Below are 13,698 nucleotides of genomic sequence, written 5' to 3'. Positions count from 1 at the left end.
TTTATGGCACCACAGCATTGGTGACGCAATAGTGATGTAGTACAGAAACTGTCCTTCTTCTCACACACAAACACACACACACATACACGTCAAAAAACTCAATCCACCAGCCATAACACACAGACTGAGTGGCATCAACCTCTATTATCTAGTCCCTATGCTACTAACACAAAAGGCTCCCTGGAACAAAAATCCAATCAGTCCTCTCTAGGAGGATTTTCTCCACAGTAGTGCTTAGCAACACTGGTGGCTCTGCTGGTGACAAAGAAATAATCTCAGAGCCCACAGCCTGTTCACAGACTGTTTACTGCCTCACTCACATCGTCCTTTTAGGAAGAGGACAGACAGTCTGCGCCTCTACAGTATGTTGTCATTTTAGTGTCCTCTGAGTTAAGCGCTTTCTGTCCCCCTTACTCCCCCCTGTTTTGCATGGAAAAGCATGAAACACATGGCTGACTGTGTGTACAGTGCATGAAATTACCATATTTCCAACACTGTAAATATTTACTTTATGCATTATAAATATAGGCTTGACGAAAAAGAAGCATCAGGCATTGACTCGAGACAGGTGTTAAATAATTATTTGGTGACAAACATTTTTCTAAATATTTTCAGTATTGTGCTGCCCCCGGCTCCCCCTTCCTTCCCCCTCCCCTCTGACTCCTATCTCTCACAGTCCTCAATTCTTTGTCTGCCAAATTATCACACTCAGTCTCCATTCATTAGCATGCTGCTGTTTATTTAGCTACGCCGCTGAGAAGCCTTCAACAAAATCAACTGGAAAATACTCAATATGAGGCGGCCAGCGTGCCCCTCTCTTTCCTCCCACCCATCCTTCATCTCTTTCTTTCTTTGTTTTATGTGTTTTTTTTTTAACCACATCAAAATGGAAGCACAGTGTCCCATAATGAGGAGGAGGGAGATAAAATATGCAAATTTACCAAGAAAGGATATAATTAGGGCAAGTAATAGGAAGTGTTGTTTTCACAGCTGCTCATTTACACAAAAGGCTGATAGTATTTTCTTAAAATAAATAATGTTCTGTTTTTGCTCTTTGTAGAAGTGGAAAATCATGTGCTTTTATACACTCTGAAATCCAGCCAACCTTGCACTGACGTAACAGTTTAGGCATGCACATCAGCTTTGGTTGGCAACAATGAGATTCCATAATGTTTGACTTTTCAGCTTTTGTCCGAAGTAGGTTACAAATATTGTTTCTTGTCCTGCAGTCTGCAAGTGAGACTTCCACGGTGTGGAATAAAACGTAATACCACATGATGCTGGGGTTACAATATCCAAGAGGCTCTAAAGTATTAAAATGAGTACTAAACAAAGCATTGCCTTTTAAATAGTGCTGCAGTGTTACCATCTAGGGCAAAATGGGGATTAAATACTTTTCTCCTCACTAAAATGAGACAAAATTAACATTTTAGACAAATGCAGTGAGCAAAGCTAAAGGATCCTAAAGATTTGTGTGTAAGCAAAATTGCAATGAACTCGAACAGATCTTTGTTACTTAACCCTAAATCATGTGCTTGTGGAAAGATGACAGTAAATGAGAGCCAAACGAGAGCATAATGATAAATGTACATTTCTTATGTTTCAGTCTAACTCAAAAGGGAAATTGCTCTGGTGGATAAAGATCAACCAACGAAATTCTACAGAACAAAGAAGAAAATGATACACCCAAAAGTGTTGTCTTCCATTTATCTGCAAGCATGAAAAAAGAAAAATTATTGTTCTGACACAAAAGTAAAGTTAAAACCGCATCCATTCAATGAGTGTGTACTCCATAAAGCAAGAGTTTCCCTGGATTCAGAGGGTGGGAGACAATACACCTACAAGCACAATGATAGACCTCAGCAGTGCCAGTTGCAAGAACCATGGAAAAGATATGCTATTTAACACAATGGCGTCACAACAACAGAGACACAAATGCAAGATGTATTACTGTATTTTTTTTGGCTGGCTATTCAGCGACTCTTATCTGAGATGGATACTATTAAATAACAGAGAGACCAGGCTGGTATATTGTGCAAATTAAAAAGAAAACTCTGCTGACCTCACAAATAATTAAATTCAAAGTAACTCATAACAAACTCTGTGTTTTCTGACATGTATTATGCAAAAGGTGATTTAGAGCAAGTGCTGATTCTACACAAGTACATTATTGTGGTGGATGGGATAAGGAGTATGCAATTAGCTATAGTCTGTGCTCAGATGTTTTATATCACCACATTCTATCATGCTCACAGCTTTACAAATTATACACTGCAATTCTGACTTTGTCCTGAAATACCTCATGCCCAGACCTGTTTATATTCCACGGAAACAACCATTTTGATCCCAGCCACCAGTTACATTTCATAATGTACATCAGCTTTCACTTGTAAAATATATGAAAACATAAATACAACAAAGATTGAGATTAAGGAAGTATCAACACTGACCTGACTCTCAGATTATAGTCTGATCATTTGCTTTTGCTAATTTGCTTTGCAGCAATTTTTTTGTGACTTATGAGATCACAATTATGGCAGAAGAAGGAATGAAAGCTCTGACCCACCACCTTCCCATCCTGGGAGCACCAGACCAGGTTTAGGGGCAGTTAAAGTTAACAATGGTCCTTTTTTTTTTTTTTAGCAGGCTGCTGTCGATGCTGTTTTTACATCAGTTTTTATCATAACTCCAGAATACATCAGGATGTTTTCCAGGAAGGACTTCCCAGGTGGTTTGAACCTGGGCAGCTGTCAGGTCAGTGCTAACTTACTCCTACTCATTTGTTAAACTACTTCAACACAACGCACCTGGTGCCACTTTAGAGCAAGCCGCTGTTAATCCCTGATCTGTTGAGGACAATGGGAGAGGAAGAGCAGCAAGTTGGAATATTTAGAAATAACTGATTATAAAAACTTAAAGCTGAAGGAGACTTTTCAGAAGAATCAACAATCAACAATAATTGATCCAGTGAAGACTGGTTGATAAAAACATCTGGAACAAGAAGTTTATCAGAACTAAAAGCTGCAAACAAAAAAAAGCCATGTTTGCAGCAAACACCAGTGAAGTGATTGTGAAGGGAAAGTCCACTGGTTGCTGACGGTCTATGAGAACAACAAGTTTTCTTTAAGCACATTGTTCTTGATGATCAGTTGGTGTCAGGCGTAAACAGTGAAGCTTTTCTCTTTTCTCCTATAGATTAAGTATGAACTTCCAAGCCATAACTAGGTATAACAAAAGAGACCAACCAGAGAATCCAGCAGTCTGAGTCAGATATTCAATTGTTATTTTAACTGCACAGTGGGGTTTGAAGAGGATCTTACGGATTTGAGTTGCCCATGAATGTCCGCTGTGCAGCAGACGTGCAAATGAATGAAAAGTTCTGCTCACATTGTGCTCTTGAACAACACCAGCATATGATCACGGTGAGTGATGCCAGACTTCTTCAGCTGTTGTGTGTTGTTCCCACCCCTTTATTAACAAGGGTCTTTCAGCCCAGAGAAGTACTGTTGATGCATTGGAAATCAGATATAAAATAGTTGGACATTTCAAACATTTGGCTTTAGCTGGTGGGAGACAAGCTGCTGCAGTTCAAACGGACCATGAAAAAGACCTGAGCTAGACATGCAGTTCTGCTGGAACAGCATGTACTGCATGCTACAGTCTCTTATCCAGCTGAAGTGGGTTCTTATTGTTAGAACTAAGATGTTATTAATAATTTCTCATATCTGTATTGGAAGGTGAGAAAATGTAAGTGCTCTTACTGGCCCAGACAGAAAGACGTATCTGTGCATCTTTAACCCAGAGACTGACGGCAAAATGTGACCTCTGACCACAGATATATGTTCAGTGGGTTTGTCTGGAGAAAGAAAAGCAGGAAACACGGAAAATATCTGTAAAAAGACGGACTTTAATGAAGAACATTTCTATTCCACTCTGACAGAGGCAGAAGGGAAATGGAGACACAAAGAGGGGAGTGATAGAGTGAAAAAGAAGAAAGTCAGAGGAGAGATCTGAGAACTGCCTATTATCTCCACGCTGCTTCATAGCTTTAGACACACGCGCTGCACGCTTCTGTGCACAGACCTAAAAAAGTGTGGGTACGGTAGCACACACGCACTCAAGACACAACCATCCTCTCAAATCTGCACAGATCTCATGAATATGATTGACCTTTTTTCCACTGTATGCTGAGCGTGCATAAAGGGGAAAGGAGAAACTAAACAGAGGCAAGCAGAGTTAATTTGGAACAACACATTATTGGGTGCTGACTGCAGATATGGAAAAGGACAATCTAATCGATAAACCAAAAGAATGACAATGGCCTCTCAAATCAATGTCTGCAACCCCATTTTCTCACTGTGAAAAGACAAAAGCTTCAGCGCAGGTGCTTTTGTTATTCTGTTTTGTGCAGTTTGTACCTCTGAGTGTGTGTTATGTGTACATGCGTGGTGCTGTGGTGGAACAGTTGCCAGGACTAATCATTATTTAGTTGTGGCGGGGCTGGAAAGGTCAGCAGTCTGAAATGTCAGGCTGTGTTCAACAGGAGCCAGATGCAGTCGTGCGCTGCTCAAGTGTCCAATTAAAGAAGGCCGAGTGAGGTTTGAGTGGGTCTGTGTGTGGGAGTGTGTGCAAGTGTGTGTGAAATGAGGAAGGGTGTGGGGGGGGGGGAAAGGTTGTTTTCTTTTTTTTTTGTTTTTTTACCTCAATGTTTGTATATATCAAATGTACGCTACATGTGAAGTAAAAAAATATGTAATAAACCCATCATATCTTCACATATTCCTTTATAAAAAAAAAAAAAAAACTTACTGTTTTTGGGGAAAAATTAAACAAGGTCATATGGTTTACGTCTGTATTGTTAAAAAAAATAGAGAGGTATCGGTGGTGTGGATCAATCCAAATATCTACAGTATTGATTCTAATATCAGTATCAATATCAATCTATTAGTGTAATATCAACACTTTGGTTTCAGTTTTTTTCTATGAAGTACGTGCAGCTGCATTCCATCAGAGAAGAAACATTTCTGTGTCAAAAGTGCCTCTTCATCACAGCGCCTCTTCACTCCTGTGTATTGTTTTTTTACCATCATGTGACCCAGCCATGCAGATGAATGCATAAGCAAACAGACATTGGTCAGCAGAATACACCACTAACTGGTAAGCAGTGTGGACCAGACTGTCAGATGCAACAACCGAGTGGCTAACTTTGTGATATAACAATGGGATCCTTCTGCAGCTATCCTCTAAATGTAAGAATTAAAAACTTACACAATCTACACAAATAAGTGGGAGCAAGTGCTTTTTGGCATATTTGGCTCACTGCTTCGACGAGGCACCAACATGCCAAAAATTATCTTATTTAGCCAAGATAATGTCAAATTTGGATATTTAAAACAGTACCAGAAAAAACTATCAAAAAACACCTGATGATAAAAATTCCAAATGATATGCTTAAAAATATCCAAAACCATACATATGATATAAAATGGTTTTTGGTAAATTGGGCCAACTGCTGTGACAAAATCAGCTTCTCTCACTGAAAAAAGCCAAATTTGAATTTTTAATATGGCATGAGTTGTGTCATCCAAGTTTATGCTTCTGGCAAACTTGTTCACAAGTTCAAAGTTCAGTTCTCACAGATTAAAATACACAGTTTACATTCATAGTTTAGCATTTAAAGCTTTAATTAGTTTAAAGTTGTTTTCCTTCTAGGTTAGAAAGACTGGACTGGTTTGGACTGGAGAATTAAGGTGTTGTGTCTTGTGATCACATCAGTTATTAGCTATTTTCAACTGACCTCATCTGTAAATTTAAAGCAAGAAAATGTGTACATGTGATAATGCATGTCTTTTCAGATTAGCAGATGATGAAGCTGATGTCTGACTTGTTTTTTAAGTGCAGACCAACATAATTTGCACAGAAATGTTAAGATTTTATCTTCAGTCAGTGCATAATAATCCCATAAATAATTATTAGCAGACAAAGCATCTTATATGCATGTTGTGTCTGCAGCACCTCTCTCTTCACATGGACTTGCTGTTTGTCCATCAGCTGTTTGTCCACCAGCACAGTCCTGCTGTGCTGGTGCTGCAGGAGAGCATTACTGGCTTGTTGTTTGGGTTAGGGTTAGTGCATCATTGGTATCTTAGTAAAAAGTAAGTGTAGCCCTGGGGTAAATGTAGATAGGGACTATTGTAGGACTTCATATAATATGAAGAAGTTCACACTCAAGTTCTTAATTTGCAGATATGTTTCATCCTGTTCAGAGGTCACAGAAAAAAGAATGGGTTCGATGAACAAGTTTAAGCACAAAACCGGGCATGAATAATAACTTTTTGTGTTAATATGTAAAAAAAAAATCAACCCATTAAGTCCACAGATTAATCTCTTTACATTAACACATTCATTTTTGACAGTCTTATTAACCCTTTGGCATTGGGGCAATCTTTCAGGAACACCCAAAGAAAAGCTGTTCCTGCAGCATTTGGAGTACAGGCATGGTTGAGTAGACTTCTGTAAGATAACACTGAATTTATCACCGATACAATCAGTCACTACTTGCACTGAGTCACAGGAGTTTGAATATAGTGCAAAGAAAACTGGCTTATTTTGAAAAAAAAAAAAAGGCTTATAAAAGACTGTAGCTTTTGCATGGCCTCCTGGAGAAAGTCACATGTCAACTATGCTTGTAATATCACAGAAAATGAGATTTTTACAGAAGCTCAAACAAATATGGGAGCAGGGCTGCCAAAAGTGTGCCATTTGGAGACCTTTGGTAACCATGGTCCCATACTTCAGAGGCTGTCATTTTAAAAACCATTAACATACAGTTGTGATCTTTGGCTCTAATCAAAGGTTACACTTGGTGCTGTATTGTCTCACTTCCAGAGCCAGGTCAGCATTACTGACAAAAAGTACCTGAAGCACAAACATGTCTGTCAGCAAAGATTTGTGCATGCAATAAAAAGAGACCTAATGATGCACTTTTAAATAGATTCCTTTTATATGAATGTACAATTAAACTAATTTGAAAATTTGCAGGTTCCACCTTACAAATTATTAGAAACAGACCATCGTAGCGGTCTCAGACTGATTTAAAGCACAGCACAACATTTGCATGTGCTACATTTGATCAGCCTTAATGTGACAGTGCTTGTGCCTCAAGTTTCCACCAAAAAAAGTAAAATGTCATTTATGAAAAGAAAAACAACAAACAAACAAACACATTGTGACCAAAAAAGTCAACAAGTAAATAAGTAACACCTACTTGTTGAGACCAATGTTGCCTCCCTCTTCAAACAACAGGCCAGCAGCCTCAGATTCAATAAAACATACCTCAGTGACTTCCTTGGTGGTGTGCTTAATCTTTGAAGTAGCCATGTTAACCATGTTCTTCCAGGCAAAACAGGAATGAAACACAAGAATCAAAATGTCCGCGAATTACACACCAGCTTCGCATTATCTGAGAAACAAGTGTCTTCTGTTACCCAGAGGTCTATATCTGTGGGTTAAAGAGCCCATCCACTGACCCATATATAGTTGTCTCCAGCTTCTCGTTATCTATTTGATGCATCAATTATAATTAAGCTGCTGATATTAACTTAAGCATCATTTGTCAGGGAAAGAACTTCCTACATGGATCAGCCATGATTGTGATGTTGCAAATGGCATAGGGGGCTATTTATAGGCTAAAAGAGGTGCCATCAGAAGCTTCAGAGGTTACAGCAGTTGTGTTACCACGGTGAGATTAACAACTGTAAGCTAGCTAATGTTATGATGGACATGGACATAACACAGTACATTGGTATTGATATAAACACTAGCCCTTTGGTACCAAATCATAAAGCATCACACATTACTAGAAGGTATCCACAAACAATTATTTCTAAAGATGATATTACTGTTAACCTGTAAAGTCAGGCTCAGGAGTAAGGCTACGCCCCAACCACACCTCTGATCACCTGGTGGGTTTTATATATAGTTTATCCACTCAGTAAATCTAGTCTCTTTCTTTTGACTCCAACCTCCCTAACCTTGTTCTCATTCATCCTCCCTCATCCATTTCTCCCCCCTTCCTTTCTCCTCTCTAACCATCCATCTTTTCCTCTGTAACCCATGTATCAATCCATCCATATTTCAAGTCTGTTTCCTGCATTCATTTATGCATTCATCCATCCTATCTCACCACCCCACCCTGTCACCCATTCATCCTCCATCTTCCTCTTCATCCCTCAACCCTTACCCATTTGTCAGCTCTTTATTCTCCCTCATCATATCATTTATCTGTTTCTCTTTTTCAGGTACCGTCAGGAGGATGGTGGGACCTAAACTGACATGGGTTACTTGACAACCTAAAAGGGAACTCCCACGCTGAGACATGCCAGATGGGCATTTTAATTAAACCAGTAAATCCACATAGTTTTGCTGTTGTTCTTACTAGTGAAGTGACTAATGACAACAGAATTTATAAAGAAAAAAAATGTAATAAAAGAATAAAAAACCTGTCAAAAGCAGATAAAATTGTAGCCACAGAAGTCAACTTATTACCTTTTCACTAAACCGACACTGGCCCAGCAAGCAGTTGGACTGTTGTAAAATATTGCAGCTTGAAAAATAGGAATTAGTTTGCATGTTATCTCACCCAATCACAAAAGCACATGCCCATTTTAGGTTTAAAAATGGTCAACAGGGCCAGGTCCTGTTCACTCAGACAGAAGCTGATAGTCTCTTATGATACCTTTCAGATGCAACAGGCATTCCCTGCCTTCCAAAAAGTAACCCCAAAGGCCAAGCACTATTTTCCTAATAGGTTTATTTAAAAAAAAAAAAAAAAAAAAAGACATTTCTTAACTTTTAGAACAAATCAGGGAAGTTAAAATTTCACTTTAGTTCTTTATTATGTTTATGCATTGTGTGTGAATGCATGTTAAAGGGTGAATCAGTCTTTAGTGTTGCTAATGAGCGCCATTAGAAATAGAGGCCAACAAAACAGCAGGAGCAGTAGCTTCATCAAATCTTGTTCCTCTAAGACACAATACATTATAAAGCCACTTGAGCCTGTTAGTTTTTTCACGCTCTGTGTTTCCTCCTGAAGGCAATGAGAAATGACAATACATCATGAATAGGCAAAATAACATGGCTGAAATGTGATAATATTGCTAATAAATAAAAGCAGATAACATGTGCTGTTGAGCTTCATGAGTAAAGAAGAAGATAGGTGAATGGATAACAAGAATAAAGGGAGCAAAGGAGTGGACACTGCTTTAATTTGCATGTAGAAGAAGAGGTTGTCCTGCCTGTGTTTCCCTGTCAGAGGCACTTATCTAAAAGCATCACTTGCTTCTCACATAGCCACCATAATAACCTTCACCATGTTCACTGTCTGTGTGTGCATGTTGCTCCCCTACCATGAATAGTAATAAGCAGCAGGGCAGGATAAAATATGTCTGCCAAGTTAAGGATATAATAGACCTCTCTTCAAGGCCACACATAACAACAGCCTGAACAATGACCTGCAATAATTTACACACACACACACACACACACACAGACACACACACTGAGCTCAACACTCCTCAAAGGAACAATCCTTTCACAGAGAAATATTTAAAAGCTATTTCTGTCTTCTGTCAGGACTCTGACAATGAAAACTGAACCCTGCAGGTGTCAAGATTCACTATGCCTGGTGAGCTTTTTAAAAGCTTGAAATTGTGGGATTTGTTAGAAAGAATATCATACCAAGGTTTGCCAATTATTGTCAAACATAAATGAAGAAGACAATAACTCGATCATGGATTTATTACATTTCTAATCAGGGTATTGCAAGATGCATTGCCTGTACAATTACAAATTTTTGTTTTACAAGCAGATGACCACATTGGTGGACTGTTGGTCATCATGGACCAGTGCAGGTAGTAAATTTGACAATGTGCACAAGCAGATGTGGACTGATGTTAAAGGTGGATTAGTAAATCTGGGATTCAAAAATTTTCACCAGATGGGGGCAGAGTTTTACCAGATAAGATGTATGTCAGAACTGTAGATAATAATTGGATCAATCTTCTGATACTATCTGGGCCAATCACAACAAGACAGCTAATTTTGTACAGGTTTAGAATACATTGTGTGATTTGCTTGGTTTTTATTTTATTGCTAACATGGCAGTGACATATCTCAGCTACACAGTGCAAATATGTTTTGTATATTCAATCATAGGTGTTAACAGATGGAATTCATTATCTTATAAAAAGCAACTTTAATTGGAAAATTAACATATTTTATCAACATCGGAGTAAAAGAAGGTTTTGCAGTGAGCATTAGCTCCTCTGGTAGTTAATTATCCTGATGCCAACTCAGAGTGTGCATATACTAGTCTCAATATGTTCTCAAGAAACAAATAACCCATGCAGGCTTTACTAACTCTTAGTGAAGCAATGATGAAACTCTACGGCCTTTGTGGCCTCGTAGTGCCCTTGTTGAAATAAAGCCACTAGACTTATCTTAAGCAACCATGTGAACACAACAACAAACCTCTCCAGTAGTATTATTATCAGATGAGAAGACGTTGCTATGAAATCCTTCGTTCACCTTCTCCGTCTTCTTTGCCCTTTCTGTTGAGCTTGCCCTCTAAACACTAAAGACCACAGGAGAGTCTTACTTCTGCCCAGGACCTGAGGAACAGCTGCAATGTAAATCTGCTAAATTAACAGGGCCTTCGTGAGCCTCACATAGGCATTATTCTAATCAAAGCATATTAGATCATCCAGATACTTTAGACATATGGGTCTCTGTATCCTCCTCTCCGTCACCATCTGTTTCTCTCTATTTTTCCTTTCTCACCATCTCAGTGGATCCCTTGCTCACACAGCTGCCTCTCTAAGAGCCTGCCATAGAGTTCCAACAGTGCAGCTACTTTGTGACATGTTTCCACAGTCAGTCAAACTTGAAGCACCATATGCATGCCTGACTACATCATGTGACTTTGAGATGCAAATTGGATGCAATTCAAAGTACCCTGCACAAAATGTACTCACCATAGTATATAGCCCCATACACTGAAAGGAAGATATCAGCTAAAAACGAATAACCACAGAAAAACCCACATAAAATCATGAAACTCTTCAACGTCATCCTCAGTCTTTAACGAGAGCTCTAATTATTGAATTCCAAATATCAAGATGTTTCCATGTCAGAAAGCAAACATCTGTGTCGAGCTTTCTTTTCTGGACACTTAAAGCACAAGTGCCAAGTCAACAAAACTTACGAAAGTTAAGTTGTAAATGCATCAGGTGTTTCTTAGGAAAGTGTACCAAGTAACTACAATGCTGCCAATAATTACAGTTCTATCATCAGCTTTACTGGTTTTATATACACTCATATATAGATGGAGCATCTTAAGTGAACCTCATACTGAAAACCTAATGTTGTGAACTGTGATTTTGAACTGAGTGAATCTGCATACTTTCAGTATAGCTCAGAGAGTGCTGAAATAAGTTTTATGGCATAATATATAAGTTTAATTGATTATCATCAAATGTGCACAGGTTTACTTTCATTCTTTGTAGTTTCCTGGTCTGGAGCATTGAGGTATGCGTTAACACAATGTCAGTGGGGATAGACACCAGCAATGATAATCAGAAAAGCTTCCAATCAAAGCGTTATAAGGCCATTTCCTACAGGGAATCTACAAAACCCCTCAACTGCTACATCTCAGCCTCTATACGACTCAGTTAGTGCCTTAAAAAGTAAAGTTCATGAAAATACAATTAGAAAAAGACTTGTGGATGTTTAGAAGTCTTGCCAGGACAAATCCCTCCCTCTCTCTTAAAAAAGAACATCACAATTTAGTTTTGGTTTGCAAATCTCCATTTAAAACCACCTCAAACAAATCGCAGAGTACACAATGTTGGTCTTAATAGACAGCAAAAATAATTTTTAAAAAAAGCATATCACCCTACCTGATACTAACTGTCAAGCATGGAAGTGCAGAGGTGGTCATTTGGTTTTTTTTTTGCACCCACAGAACCCAGTAACACTGAAGTCATTGGGTCAACCATGAACTCCTCTGCACACCAAAGCATTCTAGAGACAAACTTGAAGCCATATGTTTGACAGCTAGAGGCTGTAAAACAGGAAAATTATGCTGTTTTATTGTTAATTTTATCTTGTGCACTATAGATGCCTGCAAACTTCCATTGCAACAAAGCTCTATAGAAGAGAAGGCTGAAAATCCTACAAATAACTTGAAAGTCTGATAATGTCAGAAAAAGAATTACTTCAGTTTACTGCTGCTAAAAGTAACTCCACAAGCTACCAAAACAAGCTTAAATGACGTCTCCCCAGAATGTTTCTGTGTTTTTGGTTTTGTTTTAGTTATAGACACAATGACTCTGTTTAATGTTGTGTTGTTGGGCTTTTTTTCCCTTGTTGTGTGCTTTTCTCCAGCCCAACTGTGCAAATATGTGCAAGCATCACTGAGAAAATTGCACACTCGTCTTTTAACATATCAGCGTGATGGTTTCACTGTCTTATTGGAACATTTCAGTAAAATCAAATAATAAATCAAATTGTAAAAGAGACTAAAAGCATATTGACACTGTGCTTTCTATGGGAGCATCACACAGTGTTTGTTTTTCTAAACTGAAGTGGACTGCACTGGGTCGATTGTTTTTGACAGTGAAATTAGAGAATAACCTCCCAGGGACTTACCAGAGTTGGTGATGGTTAACAGGTCTAGACGCCTTTGTTGCTGGAAGAAAAAAAGATAAAGGAAAGATAAATGTCACAAAATAGTAATCAATAACTTCATCAATTTTCATATTTAAGTCTTGCAGAAAATATATTGATCTATTCCTTATGTTTGAAATAGATTTATTTTCCTTGGTAAAACTAGTAATTCACTTTTAGCAGCAGTTTGATCACAAATACAGACTTACTATATTTTTGCTATTATATGATGGACTGCACATGATTCTGTACTAACTGTAACTTTCAATGACATTTGAATTAGATGCATTTTTGTATTCATAAACTGATAGATGATAAGGTACGATAGTTGAGGTACGATAAAAAAAACTGCAGAATAAAGATGCAGAATAACCTACATATATATATATATATATATATATATATATATATATATATATATATATATATATATATATATATATATATATATATATATATATGTATATATATATATATATATATGTATATATATATATATATATATATATATATATATATATATATATATTTGAAAGTACACAAATGTGACACTAATCTTCTATGCAAGGTCATATGACCTTTGACCTTGTGTTTCCATGCAGAGTGCCATTTTATGCTTGACATTTCCAGTAGCTTAGAAGAAGTCTTTATAGAGATCAAGGTTTTTCCCTTCCCTCAACTTGCTGCTTTCCCATACACATGTATGCAAAAATCTGAGATAGACAAACAGTTGACTGTCAAGCACTGCAGTAATCAACACCACAACCCCCCTCATTCACCAGTCTCAGAGGAAAGAGGATCCTCACATCCCAAGAAAGGATGAAAGGTCAGTGTGTGCGAGACACATTATAGTTGGGTCACACTCGACACCAGCTTTTAGGACCAGACATGATTAAATTCAAAGACCATACTGACCAGTTGCTGTTAAGGATAAGCAAAGAGACTCTCAACATACTTGGAGCATTCGCTCCT

The 13,698-nt window shown here is 38.0% G+C and overlaps 1 protein-coding gene across 1 annotated transcript in view; it reads right to left on the bottom strand.

The window, feature by feature from the left end:
- Nucleotides 1–13,698, bottom strand: part of agbl4 (AGBL carboxypeptidase 4) — a gene marked incomplete at both ends in the record, with an annotated part of 342,597 nt that overhangs the window by 97,811 nt on the left and 231,088 nt on the right. Inside the window, one exon of the mRNA XM_079245646.1 lies at nt 12,709–12,748. Coding sequence (XP_079101772.1) covers nt 12,709–12,748 — 40 coding nt within the window. The remainder of the gene's footprint in view (nt 1–12,708; nt 12,749–13,698) is intronic.

The sequence above is a fragment of the Telmatherina bonti genome (assembly GCF_933228915.1).
Source record: "Telmatherina bonti genome assembly, chromosome: 8".
NCBI classification, from domain to species: Eukaryota; Metazoa; Chordata; class Actinopteri; order Atheriniformes; family Telmatherinidae; genus Telmatherina; species Telmatherina bonti.
Note: the sequence above shows the minus strand (reverse complement) of the source record. Positions and strands in the feature narration are given on the sequence as shown.